The sequence below is a fragment of the Miscanthus floridulus genome, chromosome 2, assembly GCF_019320115.1.
Source record: "Miscanthus floridulus cultivar M001 chromosome 2, ASM1932011v1, whole genome shotgun sequence".
Classification (NCBI taxonomy): domain Eukaryota; kingdom Viridiplantae; phylum Streptophyta; class Magnoliopsida; order Poales; family Poaceae; genus Miscanthus; species Miscanthus floridulus.
Window position 1 is genome coordinate 40092520 of NC_089581.1, and position 18782 is coordinate 40111301.

Below are 18782 nucleotides of genomic sequence, written 5' to 3' on the forward strand. Positions count from 1 at the left end.
CGCACGAGAGCCGTCCGATGCGCTCGGCACATCACCAGCCGTTCCGTCATCCGCCATGGGAGCTTAGAGCTCCGGCTATAAAAGCCACGACCCTCTGTTGCCCTAGCGTTCGCCCCATCGCCTCACCGCCACTTGGTGGCCAACCACTTCACCGAGCCAGAGAAAGGAGAGAAAGAAGGAAGAGAGAAGGAGAGGCACGGAGAAGGACACCGCTGCCGGAGCAAGAAAGGAGAAGCGGAACCACGCCTCGCCGGAACCAGGAGCGTCGCCTCGATCAGCTACATCGACGTAGCTGCTCAGCACGGCACTGCATCGCCTCTACACAGCCACGACTCTCCACTGCACCGCCATCCTATCTCCCACGACACCTACGGTGAGCGCCCGATTTTTCCCTGCTCACCGCCGGACTCTGCTATTCCGGCCATGGCGCTCCACACCGTGAGCGCGTAGGCCGAGGCCATCTCCGGCCTCTGGATACACAAGCACAGCATCCACGACCACACCGTAGACCCCTCCTAGCCCCATGGACGCTGTAGCCGAGCACCCTCATGCCGCGCTCACGACGCCACCGCCATGGCGCAGCCACCACCGGCTCACCCGACCACCTCGCTAGACTGGAACGTAGCCGTAAAGCATCATCGTGATGACCGGAAGATAGCTGCGTAGACCGAGACTCCGTTAGCAGGCCACAGCGCCCTGGCCAAGAGCACCGGACCTCGGCCGGAGCTCCGCCGTGCACCACCACCGCTCGCGGACTCCACCACGCCTTTTGGTCACCGTCGTTACTTCACCATGTCGCCTGCTAGCCGTCTGAACAAGGAACGAGGCACCAGGACCACTAGAACAGACCACCGAGACTCCGCTTCGCTTGCAGGCCACACGTAGAGGCCACATGTAGAGGCCACATGTAGAGGCCACACGTAGAGGCCACATGTAGAGGCCACATGTAGAGGCCACACGTAGAGGCCACACGTAGAGACCCACGTAGAGGCCACGTAGAGGCCACATGTAGAGGCCACATGTAGAGGCCACATGTAGAGGCCACACGTAGAGGCCACACGTAGAGGCCACATGTAGAGGCCACACGTAGAGACCGCACGTAGAGGCCACATGAGAGGCCACATGTAGAGGCCACATGTAGAGGCCACATGTAGAGGCCACACGTAGAGGCCACACGTAGAGGCCACATGTAGAGGCCACACGTAGAGGCCACACGTAGAGACCACGCACGTAGAGGCCACATAGAGGCCACATGTAGAGGCCACATGAGAGGCCACATGTAGAGGCCACATGAGAGGCCACATGTAGAGGCCACATGTAGAGGCCACACGTAGAGGCCACATGTAGAGGCCACATGTAGAGGCCACATGTAGAGGCCACACGCAGAGACCACACGTAGAGGCCACATGTAGAGGCCACACGTAGAGGCCACACATAGAGGCCACATGTAGAGGCCACACGTAGAGACCATACGTAGAGGCCACATGAAGAGGCCACATGTAGAGGCCACATGAAGAGGCCACATGTAGAGGCCACATGTAGAGTGGCCACACGTAGAGGCCACATGTAGAGGCCACACGTAGAGGCCACACGTAGAGGCCACATGTAGAGGCCACACGTAGAGACCATACGTAGAGGCCACATGTAGAGGCCACATGTAGAGGCCACACGTAGAGGCCACATGTAGAGGCCGCTGAGACTCCGTCTCGCTCGCCGAGGCCACATGCAGAGGCCGCTGAGACTCCGTCTCGCTCGCCGAGGCCACATGCAGAGGCCACTGAGACTCCGTCTCGCTCGCCGAGACCACATGCAGAGGCCACTGAGACTCCGTCTCGCTCGCCGAGACCACCGTGGACCAGTCACAGTGTAACACGTGTCAGCCCATGATTAATTTAGCCTTTTCCATTTTCAGAAATGATTTAAACTTCGGAAATTCATAACAAATTCATACGACCTCAGAAAAATATGAAACCAGGACCAAAATTCATCTAAAATCGAGCTCTACGCAATGAACCCATGTTTGAGTGCATTTGGCTCTTTTGAATTTTCATTGCTTCTTTGTGCTATTCTATAGACGTCGCTGACGCGACTATAATACGCTCGTTGCAGACTCGGAGGAGAACCTGACGGACGAGGATCGTGAGTACCGAGAGGAGTACGGAGACGACTACACTGAAGGTGCCACATCCCACCCAACTTCGTAGCACCTATTACGCATGGCTAATATAGAACTGCTAGTGCTTTACTATGTTGTTATATTCACACTGTGATAGGACTTGCATGGTAGTATGCCTTCTTGATGGCCTTTACCTTGACGCAACCTTGTCCCTGCTCACCCAGCTGTTAGGCTAGTCACACGCTTGCTACTATATTTCATTGCTTATTACTTCTACTACGCTTGCACTACATTGATGCGTGGTGGAAACTAGTATTATCTGGACTATGGGGAGAGTGCTGCGTGTGTGACTTGGGTGCGTGGAGGGTGAGGGTTGTGTCGACCAAGTTGGAGTATACGACGAGCCTGGGGCAAGTCTTGCCGTGGGGTGCCACCTGGGCACTTGGATATGGAATACCTGTGGCGGGTAAATGGTAATTGGAGGTGGCCTTGGGTGTGAACCTCGGAGAGGTGGAGCCCAGGGTAGAGGTGCTATGGTGGCACATAAAAAGGAAACCCTGATGAAGACATTCTGGCTTGGTCATCCCTAAGGACTTACTAGTACTCAAATTCACCGGGAATCCTTTACATCCCACTCGCCCTATATGGTGCGGGACGGTCGGACTACTTGGTAGAGCGATGCCACTACTGCTAGGCGAAAGTGTGCAAGGAGGTACGGGGTGCGCGGTTTTCCCCCCACACCCTTCCGAGACTTCAGGAGGCCTCGTGGATCTGGCTCTTGACATCCGGTGGGCCCCGGCTCTGTCTACGACTCACAGTATCAGCCATCCCAGACTAGACTTGGGATGTACCAGGGCTGAGAGGTAGGGTGGCATCGTTCTAGGCTAGCAAGCGGCCGGAATCTGCCTAGACGGGGCACCGTCGAGGATGGCTATCTTGTGGGTATGTGAAACCTCTGCAGAGTGTATGGTTGATCGATCGATACATGTGCCGACTTGTCGGCTATGGACCTTTCCTGGGTTTCGCTTAAACTAGATATGAGATGAGTCCTTCTCTTCTTCCCCCAGGGAGTGAGTGTTCGGTCGTAGCCAGGGGCTACGGGCCTTGAGACAGTGCCGAGAGGGAGTTGGTCTGTCGACTGAGCGATGGTATGGGTGTGGTATGGAGAAGGTGTGGAGATGGTGGTATATCGGTCCCAGGGTCGAAACCTGGCTTTGGAATGGGAATGGGGTGGAATGGGTGTGGTAACGGTGTTAAAACCTGACTATACTATTATATACTTGATCTGCTAATACATAGGAAACCCCAGCCTTATAGGGTCCTTTTGAATATATCCGACTTGCATCCAATTACCACAAAGCAATGCTCATAGGGTTGGGAGTGGCCAGTACAAATCGTACTGATAAATTTTGGCATACAGGTTCTGCTGAGGAGTATAACTCCGAGGAGTTTGACGGTTGAGGGATTCGTTCCTACGCTCGAGTTTGGCGATCTTATCTTCAAGCTGTTCTGAATGAATGCTACTTTTGATTCCGCCAATGCGGCGATGTAATAATTTATGTAATTCCGCACTATTTGTACTCTGATATTATCGATGTATGGATGTGATCATCGACTGGAATTTAGGTAATATGATCTACCACGGTCTTATTACGCTTTGACTCTGTGGATTTCCCATCGTGGAAATCGGGGTTGTTTCAGTTGGTATCAGAGCCATACTTGACCTTAGGACAAAACCCTTAGAGATGGACGATAGAATAGGACGTGGACAGCCCTTCTTTCGGTTATATACCGACCCTGCATTCACTTTTATGCAAGGCTTATCTAGTATTGACCTGCTGACACCTGTTTCCTTGGAACATGCAGATGGCAACGAACGTCGAATGGCCGCCTCTAGGACCGCTACCTCTAGACCACGCCAAGCTTACCTTCGACCTACATGAGCTCAGGGGTTTTGCACAAACCCTCTGCAGAGTTCTCGTCACGTTAGGAGTTCCCGACGAGCTTATCAAGGTCACCTGCACCGGGAAGCCAGCTCAGGATGGAGGAATCGAAGGACCGGTTGTCACCTCAGTCGAGTTCCCAGCTAGCACCACCCTACCTTCTGTCCCAGCTTTCACCGAGATGACTGTAGAGGACACAGTTGAGGAGGGACTGTGAGCTATCTCACACAAGGCACTTCGCAGTGTGATGAGGGACCACTACGAGCACCTGAAGACGACAGAGTTCCGTCTACTTCCTCAGGCCCTCGACCTCAGCCGTACCCCCAGTGAGCAGAGTTTCGCAGCCGGCAGGGTTATCTTTGCAGAGGAGGACAGATGTCTTCGCGTCTCAGCTATCCACCTTCTAGAGTCAGGACAGGTACGTGACCCAGCTGGAGCAGAAGAGACGTCAGAACCAGGCCCTTCGGTGGGAGTACCAGGAGCGAGACTCGCAGGGAGCACAGGAGCGAGCTAGTCTACTCGAGGCAGTTGCCAAGCTACAGGATGAGCTCAACCATCATGAAGAAGTTCACAGGGCCGAGGTCGCTGACTTACAGGACAAGGCAGCCGACCTAGGCAATAGCAACCTGCTACCTCGATAGCAAGGTCTTGGAGTTGCAGAGAGAGTTGGACGACAAGAAGGCCGAGTTCAACCGTAGAGGGGACAGAGAGAGATCCAAGGGGATTGACATGCTGAAGATCCAATCTCGGAACAAGACCCTGACTCAGGAGCTAGAGGAGTCCAGGAAGAAGGCCGTTCACAACCAGGGTCACCTGATCGAGGCACTCAGGCAGACCAAGTACCTACAGGACAAGTGTGAGAGGACTTGGCAGGCTTGGCAGAAGTCTGACAGGAAGCGCCTCAGGGAGATGAAGGGTATGTGGGATCAGCTACCCAAGGAGATTCGCAGCAAGACGAAGCCTAGGATAGAGGAGTTTGAGTTAGCCCTGACTCGCCTCAACCTAGACGCCTGCCCTACCCTACCAGGAGCCAAGCCTACTGAGGAGCTTGCCGAGGCCTTGAAGTACGTGTCCCGACTTCACAAGTCTAACGGGGAGATCGAGATCGAGAACAGTCGTATCCCAGCTGCGGTATACGAGTTGGAGTAGATGACCTTGCGTGGTCATGAGTCATGTCAGTAGCTTCCATGAGTTGTACCCCTTATGAGATGTATTATGAGACACCATGCGTAGAACGATTCTCGCACGTCTTCAAGTGTAGCTACTGGAGATGATGCTATGTAATAAAAACCATGTAATGAATGTTTCGGATCTTATTGCATCTTTATGAATCTTATTGCTTCTTTTGTAATGAGTGTTGGATAGCATAAATATTTTTCTTTAAATCAGTCAAATTATATAATCATATTGAATTATAAGCACTTTATGGCACAAGCACTAAAATTCCTATGATCCGTATTACAGATGCCGAACCGCCGATCTAATCGCCTAATGAACCGTGGACGTGCACCCATCCCCGAACCAGCCGAACCCAATGGGGGATGTGGTGGCAACAACCGTGGCCGTGGCCGCGGACGTGGACGTGGAGGAATACCCTTCAACTTGGAGAATACCCCGCCGCCTATTGAGGAGAACATTCCACCACCACCACCACCGAACCTGGCAGAAGTGATGGCACAACAGACCCAGCTTCTTGCAGCTCTTGTTGAAGGAGCAAACCGTCGCCAGGGAGGTCAGCAGAACGACTTCCAAAGGAAGCTAGAGGGATTTCTGAAGCTAAGGCCACCTACCTATGATGGCACTGACCCTGACCCGCTTGTAGCCGATGACTGGCTCAAGGAAATGGAGAAGAAGCTTGATCCTCACTACTTTCACCGATGATGAGTGTGTTGGAGCTGCCACACACCAGCTCACGGGTGCAGCACGCGCCTGGTGGGACAGTTTCAGTGACTCCCATGAGGACCCTGCCCACATCTCAGTGGGATGAGTTCGCTGAAGCATTCACTGAGTATCACATTCCCAAGGGTATCATGGAGGCCAAAGCCGAGGAGTTCCGCAACATCAAGATGGGAAAGGACAGGGTGACTGAGTACACTACCCAGTTTCACCAACCTTCTGCGCTATGCACCTTCTTATGTTGTGAACTCTGAGAAGGAGAAGCTGTACTATTACCGCAAGGGACTTAACCCGCACATCAAGCTGAAGTTTGGCGGTATTGAGAGCAACACATTGCGTGCTCTGGTGGATCGCTGCATCCAGATTGAGAAAGACCGTGCTGAAGCTGGAGAAGAGTATAGGGAGAGAAAGCGTAAGCCTGAGGAGTCCTTCCGTGGCCGTGATCACAAGAGGTTCCGCAGAGATGCACCATCCAGGGAACGCTCACGCCACAACAGGGATGACAACCCTGGATCGAGTAAGGGAAGTGGAGGCTACACCACCAAATATTCCCGCCCTGCTCAGGATCATTACACTAGGGACCTGTTATGCTCAGGACCGCAACACTCAGGATCGTTCCAACCATCCCCGCTCAGCAAATGAACGCCCAGCACAGAACCGCTTCGCACCAAACACTGGAAACTGGAAGGCACCCGCGCCAACCCCTACAGGCGGTGCACCTTTCACCTGCTTCGCTTGTGGCCAACCAGGTCACAAAGCCGCTGAGTGCCCTCAGAACTCAGCCACCCAGAAGTCTCAGTTCAAGGGATCTGCTACTCGTGGACGTCTCAACCACCTGGACGCCGAGGAAGCACAGGCTGCCCCTGACGTGGTGTACGGTATGTTTTTAGTTAATGGCAATACTGCATCAGTTCTATTTGACTCTGGAGCAACTTGTTCATACATATCATCCAAGTTTGCACGAGATCATGACCTACCTGTAACCCCACGTGGAAATCCTATCATCACCAGCTCACCTTTAGGAGACCTAAAGTGCACCCACATTTGTAAGAGAGTAAGTCTTACCATTGAAGGTCTTATCTTTGAAGCCAACCTAACCCTGTTACCCTCCACTAATCTAGATGTCACCGTTTGAAGCTCTGTATGGCAGACCTTGTAAGACCCCTTTGATGTGGTCTCAACCGGGAGAAAGATCGTTCTTCGACTTCGCTAAGATTCAAGATGCCGAAGAAGGAGTTGCTCAAGTGAAGGAGAATTTGAGAATTGCACAAAGTCGATACAAGAGCTATGCTGACAAAAGAAGAAGAGAACTAGAGTATAGTGTGGGAGATTTCATCTATCTCAAGGTATCCCCACTACGTGGAACTATCAGATTCCATGATGAAAGGAAAGCTTGCCCCTAGATTTGTTGGCCCATACAAGATTTGCAAGAGGATTGGAAAACTCGCTTACAAACTCGAGCTACCCGAGGAATTGGCGGGTGTGCATCCCGTATTCCATGTGTCACAGCTACGCAAGTGTTTGAGAGTACCCGATGAAGCAGTTCCAACTGATGCACTTGACATTCAAGATACACTTGAGTATAAAGAACATCCTATCAGAATTCTGGACAGAGATACCAAAGAGACCCGAACCAAAACTATTCCTATGTGCAAGATCCAATGGAGCAACCACACTGAGAGAGAAGCAACATGGGAGAAAGAGTCTGACCTCCGGCTACAATATCCTTACCTCTTTGAAGAGTACGTTATGCTTTAATCTCGAGGACGAGATTCGGTTAAGGGGGTAGGACTGTAACAACCCAAAAAATCCACACACCAAAAAAAAATCCCAACTACAAAATTTTTCTTTCTTTAAAACCCTTGAGTGATGATGTGGCATGTAGGAAACCCCTAACCTTGCACTAACTAAACCTATATGACTGGCACGAGTATCTCACCTCATCACCTAGAATTTATTTTACCACATAGCATACATCAAGTTGCATTATATTCAACATGGTGATTTGGATTTTATTTGATTTATGTGTTGATTAAATAAAAGCTAACAAATATGTGTTTATAAATAAATGAACTAATATGGAATTAATATCCCAATAAATACTTTGACCAATGTTTATCACCATGGAACATTTTATCAAAGGAGAAATAGGCCACTTTGATTTATATACATGAAAGAAGTGTAACATTATACGAAGGGAAAGAAGAGGGAGGCAGCAACTCGACCCAGCCTGCCTCGACCGACCCAGCCTGCCAGCCCAGCATCACCGCCCGTACGTGCACGCCGCTGATGAGCCGGACCCGCCCGTCAGCCCTCACGCACCACACGCCGCCGCATCAGGACAAGTTGACAGATGGGCCCCCTCTGTCAGCCACCCAGCTACAGGATCATCTTCTTCCCCATGCCAGCCTCATCTCTCGACCGAGCCCCGACCAAAGCAGCAGACGCGGGCCCAGGTTCACGCACATCGCATGACCCTGTCCCCCACCTTAGCGCCGCGCCCACGCAACCGCCCCTGCGCACGAGAGCCGTCCGATGCGCTCGGCACATCACCAGCCGTTCCGTCATCCGCCATGGGAGCTTAGAGCTCCGGCTATAAAAGCCACGACCCTCTGTTGCCCTAGCGTTCGCCCCATCGCCTCACCGCCACTTGGTGGCCAACCACTTCACCGAGCCAGAGAAAGGAGAGAAAGAAGGAAGAGAGAAGGAGAGGCACGGAGAAGGACACCGCTGCCGGAGCAAGAAAGGAGAAGCGGAACCACGCCTCGCCGGAACCAGGAGCGTCGCCTCGATCAGCTACATCGACGTAGCTGCTCAGCACGGCACTGCATCGCCTCTACACAGCCACGACTCTCCACTGCACCGCCATCCTATCTCCCACGACACCTACGGTGAGCGCCTGATTTTTCCCTGCTCACCGCCGGACTCTGCTATTCCGGCCATGGCGCTCCACACCGTGAGCGCGTAGGCCGAGGCCATCTCCGGCCTCTGGATACATAAGCATAGCATCCACGACCACACCGTAGACCCCTCCTAGCCCCATGGACGCTGTAGCCGAGCACCCTCATGCCGCGCTCACGACGCCACCGCCATGGCGCAGCCACCACCGGCTCACCCGACCACCTCGCTAGACTGGAACGTAGCCGTAAAGCATCATCGTGATGACCGGAAGATAGCTGCGTAGACCGAGACTCCGTTAGCAGGCCACAGCGCCCTGGCCAAGAGCACCGGACCTCGGCCGGAGCTCCGCCGTGAACCACCACCGCTCGCGGACTCCACCACGCCTTTTGGTCACCATCGTTACTTCACCATGCCGCCTGCTAGCCGTCTGAACAAGGAATGAGGCACCGGGACCACTAGAACAGACCACCGAGACTCCGCTTCGCTTGCCGAGGCCACACGCAGAGACCACACATAGAGGCCACATGTAGAGGCCACATGTAGAGGCCACACGTAGAGGCCACACGTAGAGGCCACATGTAGAGGCCACACGTAGAGGCCACACGTAGAGGCCACACGTAGAGACCGCACGTAGAGGCCACACGTAGAGGCCACATGTAGAGGCCACATGTAGAGGCCACACGTAGAGGCCACACGTAGAGGCCACATGTAGAGGCCACACGTAGAGACCGCACATAGAGGCCACATGAAGAGGCCACATGTAGAGGCCATATGTAGAGGCCACATGTAGAGGCCACACGCAGAGACCACACGTAGAGGCCACATGTAGAGGCCACACGCAAAGGCCACACGTAGAGACCGCACGTAGAGGCCACATGAAGAGGCCACATGTAGAGGCCACATGAAGAGGCCACATGTAGAGGCCACATGAAGAGGCCACATGTAGAGGCCACATGTAGAGGCCACACGTAGAGGCCACATATAGAGGCCACATGTAGAGGCCACATGTAGAGGCCACACGCAGAGACCACACGTAGAGGCCACATGTAGAGGCCACACGTAGAGGCCACACATAGAGGCCACATGTAGAGGCCACACGTAGAGACCATACGTAGAGGCCACATGAAGAGGCCACATGTAGAGGCCACATGAAGAGGCCACATGTAGAGGCCACATGTAGAGGCCACACGTAGAGGCCACATGTAGAGGCCACACGTAGAGGCCACACGTAGAGGCCACATGTAGAGGCCACACGCAGAGACCATACGTAGAGGCCACATGTAGAGGCCACATGTAGAGGCCACACGTAGAGGCCACATGTAGAGGCCGCTGAGACTCCGTCTCGCTCGCCGAGGCCACATGCAGAGGCCGCTGAGACTCCGTCTCGCTCGCCGAGGCCACATGCAGAGGCCACTGAGACTCCGTCTCGCTCGCCGAGACCACATGCAGAGGCCACTGAGACTCCGTCTCGCTCGCCGAGACCACCGTGGACCAGTCACAGTGTAACACGTGTCAGCCCATGATTAATTTAGCCTTTTCCATTTTCAGAAATGATTTAAACTTCGGAAATTCATAACAAATTCATACGACCTCAGAAAAATATGAAACTAGGACCAAAATTCATCTAAAATCGAGCTCTACGCAATGAACCCATGTTTGAGTGCATTTGGCTCTTTTGAATTTTCATTGCTTCTTTGTGCTATTCTATAGACGTCGCTGACGCGACTATAATACGCTCGTTGCAGACTCGGAGGAGAACCTGACGGACGAGGATCGTGAGTACCGAGAGGAGTACGGAGACGACTACACTGAAGGTGCCACATCCCACCCAACTTCGTAGCACCTATTACGCATGGCTAATATAGAACTGCTAGTGCTTTACTATGTTGTTATATTCACACTATGATAGGACTTGCATGGTAGTATGCCTTCTTGATGGCCTTTACCTTGATGCAACCTTGTCCCTGCTCACCCAGCTGTTAGGCTAGTCACACGCTTGCTACTATATTTCATTGCTTATTACTTCTACTACGCTTGCACTACATTGATGCGTGGTGGAAACTAGTATTATCTAGACTATGGGGAGAGTGCTGCGTGTGTGACTTGGGTGCGTGGAGGGTGAGGGTTGTGTCGACCAAGTTGGAGTATACGACGAGCCTGGGGCAAGTCTTGCCGTGGGGTGCTACCTGGGCACTTGGATATGGAATACCTGTGGCGGGTAAATGGTAATTGGAGGTGGCCTTGGGTGTGAACCTCGGAGAGGTGGAGCCCAGGGTAGAGGTGCTATGGTGGCACGTAAAAAGGAAACCCTGATGAAGACATTCTGGCTTGGTCATCCCTAAGGACTTACTAGTACTCAGATTCACCGGGAATCCTTTACATCCCACTCGCCCTATATGGTGCGGGACGGTCGGACTACTTGGTAGAGCGATGCCACTACTGCTAGGCGAAAGTGTGCAAGGAGGTACGGGGTGCGCGGTTTTCCCCCCACACCCTTCCGAGACTTCAGGAGGCCTCGTGGATCTGGCTCTTGACATCCGGTGGGCCCCGGCTCTGTCTACGACTCACAGTATCAGCCATCCCAGACTAGACTTGGGATGTACCAGGGCTGAGAGGTAGGGTGGCATCGTTCTAGGCTAGCAAGCGACCGGAATCTGCCTAGACGGGGCACCGTCGAGGATGGCTATCTTGTGGGTATGTGAAACCTCTGCAGAGTGTATGGTTGATCGATCGATACATGTGCCGACTTGTCGGCTATGGACCTTTCCTGGGTTTCGCTTAAACTAGATATGAGATGAGTCCTTCTCTTCTTCCCCCAGGGAGTGAGTGTTCGGTCGTAGCCAGGGGCTACGGGCCTTGAGACAGTGCCGAGAGGGAGTTGGCCTGTCGACTGAGCGATGGTATGGGTGTGGTATGGAGAAGGTGTGGAGATGGTGGTATATCGGTCCCAGGGTCGAAACCTGGCTTTGGAATGGGAATGGGGTGGAATGGGTGTGGTAACGGTGTTAAAACCTGACTATACTATTATATACTTGATCTGCTAATACATAGGAAACCCCAGCCTTATAGGGTCCTTTTGAATATATCCGACTTGCATCCAATTACCACAAAGCAATGCTCATAGGGTTGGGAGTGGCCAGTACAAATCGTACTGATAAATTTTGGCATACAGGTTCTGCTGAGGAGTATAACTCCGAGGAGTTTGACGGTTGAGGGATTCATTCCTACGCTCGAGTTTGGCGATCTTATCTTCAAGCTGTTCTGAATGAATGCTACTTTTGATTCCGCCAATGCGGCGATGTAATAATTTATGTAATTCTGCACTATTTGTACTCTGATATTATCGATGTATGGATGTGATCATCGACTGGAATTTGGGTAATATGATCTACCACGGTCTTATTACGCTTTGACTCTGTGGATTTCCCATCGTGGAAATCGGGGTTGTTTCAGATATCCCATGCCCCGCTATTGGTACAGAGTCCCTGGTTGGAGACCTATCTAGCCTGAGCCTGGGCAAGGGAAAGACGTCGGTGGCGCACGGCGATGCCCCGTCATCAAGCTCTGCCCCACCACCTCCTGAGGAGTCGCCTCCAGCGGAGCGGAGCCTGGCGACGACACCATCCCCGTACCCCTTCGGGTTGAGCAATGCTGCTGCCACTTATGCTTCCGCCTACGCTTCCGCTCACGCGGAGCCCCTGGAACGCCACCAATGTTTTGCCCTCGACCTCATCGCCACAACCTCGACCCACACCCACACTGACTCCTCAGAGGAGGATGAGGCATGGACCGGAGTGGACTTCTCCGGGCTTTGTGACCCTAAAGCCATGCGTCACTTCCTGGCCGTGAGCGACTACTGCTTCGGCTACTCCGACTCCGATGACGAAGGCACTTACGACCCCACTCGTGAGTGCTTCCACGTCGAGCTCGGGATGCCAAGCACGGACAATGAGGATGAAGGGGTAGGCAATCGCCCCCGCCCCCTGAGGGGGCAGGCGCCGCCGCACCTCCACGCGTCGAGCCCTGGGCAGCGCGAAACGAGAACCTTGCCCCTGAGGAACTTCGATGCTTGGACCTGGAGCAGCTCCGTGAGCTTCAGGCCAAGGTCGAACAAGACCGACTCCTTCTACAGTAGCTCCGAGACACTCTCGAGCAAGAGCAGTGAGGTTGCGGTGATGGCGGAGCAGCCCGGCGGAGGGCTCGCGACGTCAACCACCGCATCAACAATGACAAAGGGGGCGAGCTACCTCCTATTTTTGATCGCACTAGCCAGAACGTCGCGGCAGCAGCGATGCTACTCCGGACGATGCCCGAGCCCTCTACCTCGGAAGGGCGATAGGTCCACGGCGAGCTCCGAGACCTCCTCGAGACCGCCACGGCACAGCAGGCCAAAAGCTCCGCCTCTCGACGGCGCGGAGGCGCCTCGGAGCTACCCGTGGCATCGCCTCGGCGGGATAGAGAGGCCTCGGTTCGTCCCGAGCCTGCTCGAGCACCGACAGCCAACAAGGCCCCCTCGGTGCACGACCGCCTCGGCGACCGACGCAAGGCGCAAGCTGACCACAATGTGGTCAGTAGGCGACGGCGCCACAATGGCGCCCGATGATCATCTAGAGCCTGAGGAACACTCCGAGTCGAGCCACGGGGTTCACACCGTTCTTCCTGGTCAATGGAGCCGAGGCCATCATCCCCACTGACTTCAAGTACGGTTCCCCGAGGCTACAGGCCTACAATGAGCAGAGCAACCGCACTGCCTGCGAGGACGCCCTCAACCAACTGGAGGAAGCCCGAGATGTTGCACTGCTACACTCGGCCAAGTACCAGCAAGCCCTACGACGCTATCAAGCCTGACGCATTCGAAGCCGTGACCTGAAGGTGGGCGACCTGGTGCTGAGACTGAGGCAGAGCAATAAGGGCCGCCACAAGCTGATGCCGCCATGGGAAGGGCCGTACATCGTCGCCCAAGTGCTAAAGCCCGGGACCTACAAGCTGGCCAACGAGAAGGGTGAAATCCTCACCAATGCTTGGAACATAGAACAACTACGTTGCTTCTACCCTTAAATTTCTAAGCATTGTATACTTTGTTTCTCGAAATACAATAAAGAAGCGTTCTTTAGTTGTTCTAATTTTTCGAGAAACCCCCCGAGCCCATCATGGGGCTCAGCATTACGATAACACCATAAGGGAGACTCGGCTCTGCCTCTGCAGAGGTGCCCTACTACAGGGCTCGAAACAAGACACGGCTTCTGCCTCTAGCAGAACCTGAGCCTCCCTTGGGGGCTAGAAGGAGGGACTCCCCCCGTAAGTCCCAGTCACCATTTTTAATCGTTTTTCAAAAAAATTTCTACGCCAAACTCTCTCGCGTACTCTGACAAATCGATTGTAAAAAACCTAAGGACCAAAAGTCTATCCCAGGGCCAAAAGGCCTGGCCGAGCCATGAGATAGCCTACGCCTCCTGGGCTACGGCAACTCCCTCACCACCTTTTGCCCGAAGGACAGCTTAGGCTCCGAGGAAGTTTTTTGCAAGAGATATGTTCGAAGACGAGACAGAGGGCAGAGGCTAGGAAATACAATAAAAACGATTAAAAAGCAGTATACGCATAAGTAGTTTAAACAAGGCCTCGACTGGCCACAAGCGTTATGGTACAATAATGTAAATCCTAATCTAGTTACATGGCCCCTTTGGCCTAGGTCAAGACTATAGATCGCCAGCATCGGTGGACGGCATGGGGGGAACCACCTCCTCTTCGAACAGCTTGGCCAGCGCCGTGCCAGGGGCCTCAGCCGCCTCCACCAGCTTCATGACCTCCTCCTTGGCCTTCTCATCATCATCAGCCATGACGTAGCTGTCGCTGATGGCCTCGAGGTCGATGCCGGCGTAGTGCGAGGAGATGACATCCAGGGCGCACTTGACGCTCGTGTGCAGCGCCCCCCGGAGCCGCTCGCGCACTTGGCCGCTCAACGCGATCAAGCGGCTCCCAAAGGAGCTGCCCGACTCGACCCCCTCAACCTCTGGGGCCTCACAGGTGGTACGGGCGGCGCTCCGCAGCACGTTGTGCTCCTAGATTTCGGTCTCGAGCACCGCCTGCACTGCGACGGAGGCCTCAGCTGCCTGGGTGACCTCCTTCTCCAACCCTGCGCCAAGACAGGTGGGATGGGGTTAAGCATGAAAGAGAACAAACCATACAAGGGCGCACGCCTACAATACTCACCCTCGACTTTCTCCCTCTAGTTTTTGACCTCGACCCAAGAGGCCTCGGCCACCCTAGAAGCCTCCCTCTCTAGCTCTGCGTCACATCAGGGAGTTAGGGGTTGAACGCAAGAAAAGCAAATAAAACAAGGGGCGTGGTTCAACAGGACTCACCCTCAGCCTTTTCCTTCTAGGCCAAGGCCTCGACCTAGGAGGCCTCGGCCACCTTGAGGGCCTCCGCCAGGGTGCCTTTCGTTAGCAGGTGCACACCCTGCTCCACCCCCAGCTGCCCGGCGATGGCCTTGGCAGAAACCTCCAATTGTGCAGCCCGAGACCCAAAGGCGTCCCGCTCGTCGGCCACCCGGGTCAACTCCTCCTCTAGCTCCTTAATCCGCACCGCCAAAGGGGCGGCCTACTCCCAAGCCATGGCCGCCTCGACCGTCATGTCAGCACAGTGAAGACAGAGGTCCTCCACCTCCACGCTCCGCATCGATAGAAGCTCGTTGGCATGAGCGAGCAAGTCCTTCTGCCACCGGAGCTGGTCCCAGACATCCCTCTCCCATCGGAGGAACATCGACTTCCCGAGGGACCGGGCCTCGAGCTCCTGGATAGGCAGAACGGACGTCAAGCACTGCGATAAAACTCGGGAAAAAGACGACACAACATAAGGAAAGAAAGCGCGCACCTAGGCAACGTCGGGCAGATCGTCAGCCATGATGGACAGTGCTATCCACAGCGACCGCTCAGCCAGCTGGTGGAATTGCTCGAAGGAGCCCTAGCACCCCCTCGGCCGTGTCCTCGAGGGCGAACAGAGGCTCCCCCTCAGGGTGGCTCCGCCACAAGACACGCAGGCTATCCCACCTGTAGGGCTCGGGTTGTACCTGGACGAGGGCCGAGCTCCCCTCGCCAGAAGTCAGAGCCGGTAGCTTAGCGGTGCTGGCCGCCTCGACGTCCGCTGCCTCCTTCCCTCGGGAAGTATTGTCGGAAGAGATTGAATGAACCTCCACCTCCCAGGCATTCTCCTATGACGGCGATGGGTCTTGGACCAGGGGCGGTACCGAAGCTTTCCCCACCCCCAACTCCGCATCCTGGGTCGCCTGCTCCGCCGCGCCCAAGCCGGCCTCTGCCACCTCGGCCTCGGTGGTCCCAGGGGCTCTAGCCTCCGCCGCCTCAGCCTCAGTGGCCCTGGGAGCTCCAGCCTCCGCCACCTTGGGCTCGGTGGTCCTGGGAGCCCCGGCATCCGCCACCTCGGCCTCGGAGGTCCCAAGGGCCTCGGCCTCACCCTCGGTGGCCTCAGCAATCGAAGGCGCCTCGGCTTCACCTGGCTCGAGGGCCTCGGTCTCGCAGGGTGTAGGCGCCTCCTCCCCCGCTTGCTTCATGGCTGCCTCGGTAGCCTCTCCTTGGGCGACCAACTCCTTCAGGTTGGCCCTAGCCGACGCCGCGCCACGCTGTATGGCGGCCTACGCCTCCACCACCCATCGAGCGGTGGAGCTGGTGCTCACCTTGAGTGCCTTACGTGGCGCCAAGGCGGGTGCTTCTGCTTAACGCTTCCGGCTGAAGACGAGATACTTACGTGGTCAGCATACGACCAAAGAATGAACGGAAGATGCTACAAACTCCTCTGACAAAACACTTACCTCGAGCGGGGACACAACACCTTCTGCACTACGCCCCTCGTCCTCTGCAACGGCGGTGGCGGCGGTGGTGGCACGGCCCCCACATCCGCCAGTGCCGGCCGGCCCTCGCCAGACCCCCAGCGCCTCCTCGGCCCTCTACGGAGACTGTTGGGCCACCCCCGCCATCGCCCGCTCCACCTCCGCTGTCGAGCCCATCGGGCTGACGGTGCGCTTCCCCAACGCTCATGCCTCGGGCGTGTTGGCCTCGGCCCCAGGGCGAGCGGTCGCCAGCCCCGAGGCATCCTCTCCTTCTCCTCCTGGAGACGTCAGGCCGCTCGCCGATGCCTCGGGCGCAGTCCCCCTGACGTCAGGGAGATGGTCTAGAGGACCCTGCCCTGCCTCGCTCTCGTCGTCGTCGCTCGAAGAATCCGTCAATGACGGTGATGGAGATGGCTCCACTGGGAGACCATCGTGCCTCTACTACCGGCGACGTTTCTCTAGCTCATCATGCTCGAGGCTCTTCCTCTTGCGCCGTGCCTCCTCGGCGTCCTTCCGCTCCTTGTATGCCTCGGCATGCGCCCTGTTCACCACCCGCCGCTCTATGTCCTCAGGAACGGGCGGCGAGGAGGCTCGCACATCCCTCATCCCCTACAGGAACGACAAACGCAAATAAGGAAACAAGGAGCAAGGAGGCCTCGGGGGCCATAGCGACGCGTGACTCACGAGAGAGATGTATCCCCACGATGGGCGCATTGGGAATGGGGTTAGACCACTGCTCCTCAGCTGCCCCTCCACCGTCTCTCTCACCCGACGTAGAATCTCCTCGTTGAAGAGGGCAACGGCGGACAATCGGACGCCATCGATTGGGTCATCCGATGTCATCTCGAACAGGTGTTGCCATCGAGCCATCAGTGGCAGCACCCTCCAGTGGTGGAAGGCCACCATGACCACAGCCGCCGTAAGGCCGCGGCTGCGTAGCCTCTCCAGCGCCTCCAGGAGCAGCCGTAGTTTGGGCTGATCAACCACCGGGACGCCATACCTCCACCTCTTTGGCTGGCTCTCCACCACCTGCCCGGTATAGGGGGGAAGCCTGCCGTCATTGTTGCAGAGGTAAAACCAGCTATTGTACCAGCGGCGGTTGGACGATGTGAGCTGGGCTGGGATATAGAGGGGCTGCCTATCTTGGCACACTTGGAGAGTGCAGCCGCCGACCCTCAACGCCTTCCGCGTACCCGTCGTGCCCGTCGGCTTGGTGTTGAGCCCCGCCCGAAAGAGGTGGAGCCACAGCTCCTAGTGGGGGGTGATGCCCAGGTACCCCTCGTAGATGGTGATGAAGATGGCCACCTACACGATGGAGTTGGGGTTGAAGTTGTGGAGCTCCACGCCGTAGTAATGCGGGAGCGCCCGCATGAACCGGTCCGCCGGTAGGCCAAGACCACGCTCGTGAAAGGACACAAAGCTCACGATGTAGCCATCACATGGCCTCAGCTCCGGCTCGCCCCCCGGAAGCAATCCACTCCGGTCTGTTGGGGTCGGTAACCGGGCGGAGGAGGCCGTCGTCAATGAGCGACTGCAGCATTGCTGCACGACACGTCGGACGGACCCCAAGGATTCCGCCTGGACAACAACAGTGCCGCTGGCCATGGGTGCGGTGGAGAATGCGGCTACGATGGTAAGGCGAAGCTCTCGCTATCTCTCTCTCTCTCTCCTTTCCTCCCCCTTCTCCCTTCTTCTCCTCGGCGCTCTCTGTTCTTAGCAACCGCTCAAGGGCAGAAAGAGCGAACGCAGGTAGGCAAGGTAAGGAGGGGCGGGGCGAGGCTCGACACGTATTTATGAGGGAGGGAAGGGGGGCGAAATGGACGGGCGGACAAAACTAGGGGAAGTTTCCCGTAGATCTAGCGTAGTTAATCCAGATCTGACTAAACCGCCCACGCGTCCACCTCTTCCTTATTAATCGCACGCACGGTAACGTCCCATCCGTAGATGTCGCATCACATCCGACCATAGCAACAGGCAGGCCTTATTCCGTCTCCCCAAGGAACTGCCTCAAAAGGCGTACCCAGCCGTTGCCAGCCGAAGGGAGGGGAATATCCCCCCACCTAATTCTTTAGACTAAGGAACT

The 18782-nt window shown here is 55.5% G+C and overlaps 1 protein-coding gene across 1 annotated transcript; it reads right to left on the minus strand.

Moving 5' to 3' along the window:
• Positions 1-14552: 14552 nt before the first annotated feature.
• On the minus strand, positions 14553-16423 carry LOC136536393 (uncharacterized). Its single transcript, XM_066528702.1, has 2 exons — positions 16103-16423; positions 14553-14915 (listed from the first exon to the last, which is right to left on the minus strand). Exons 1-2 carry the CDS (start codon positions 16421-16423, stop codon positions 14553-14555), a joined length of 684 nt encoding a protein of 227 aa, XP_066384799.1.
• Positions 16424-18782: the final 2359 nt, after the last annotated feature.

Coding starts and splice junctions, on each gene's coding strand:
- LOC136536393 (XM_066528702.1), bottom strand. CDS start 16,423: ATGAAGCAAGCGGGGGAGGAGGCGCCTACACCCTGCGAGACCGAGGCC. Junction 14,916..16,102: donor TGGGGGTGGGGAAAGCTTCG/GTACCGCCCCTG, acceptor ACCGAAATCTAG/GAGCACAACGTGCTGCGGAG.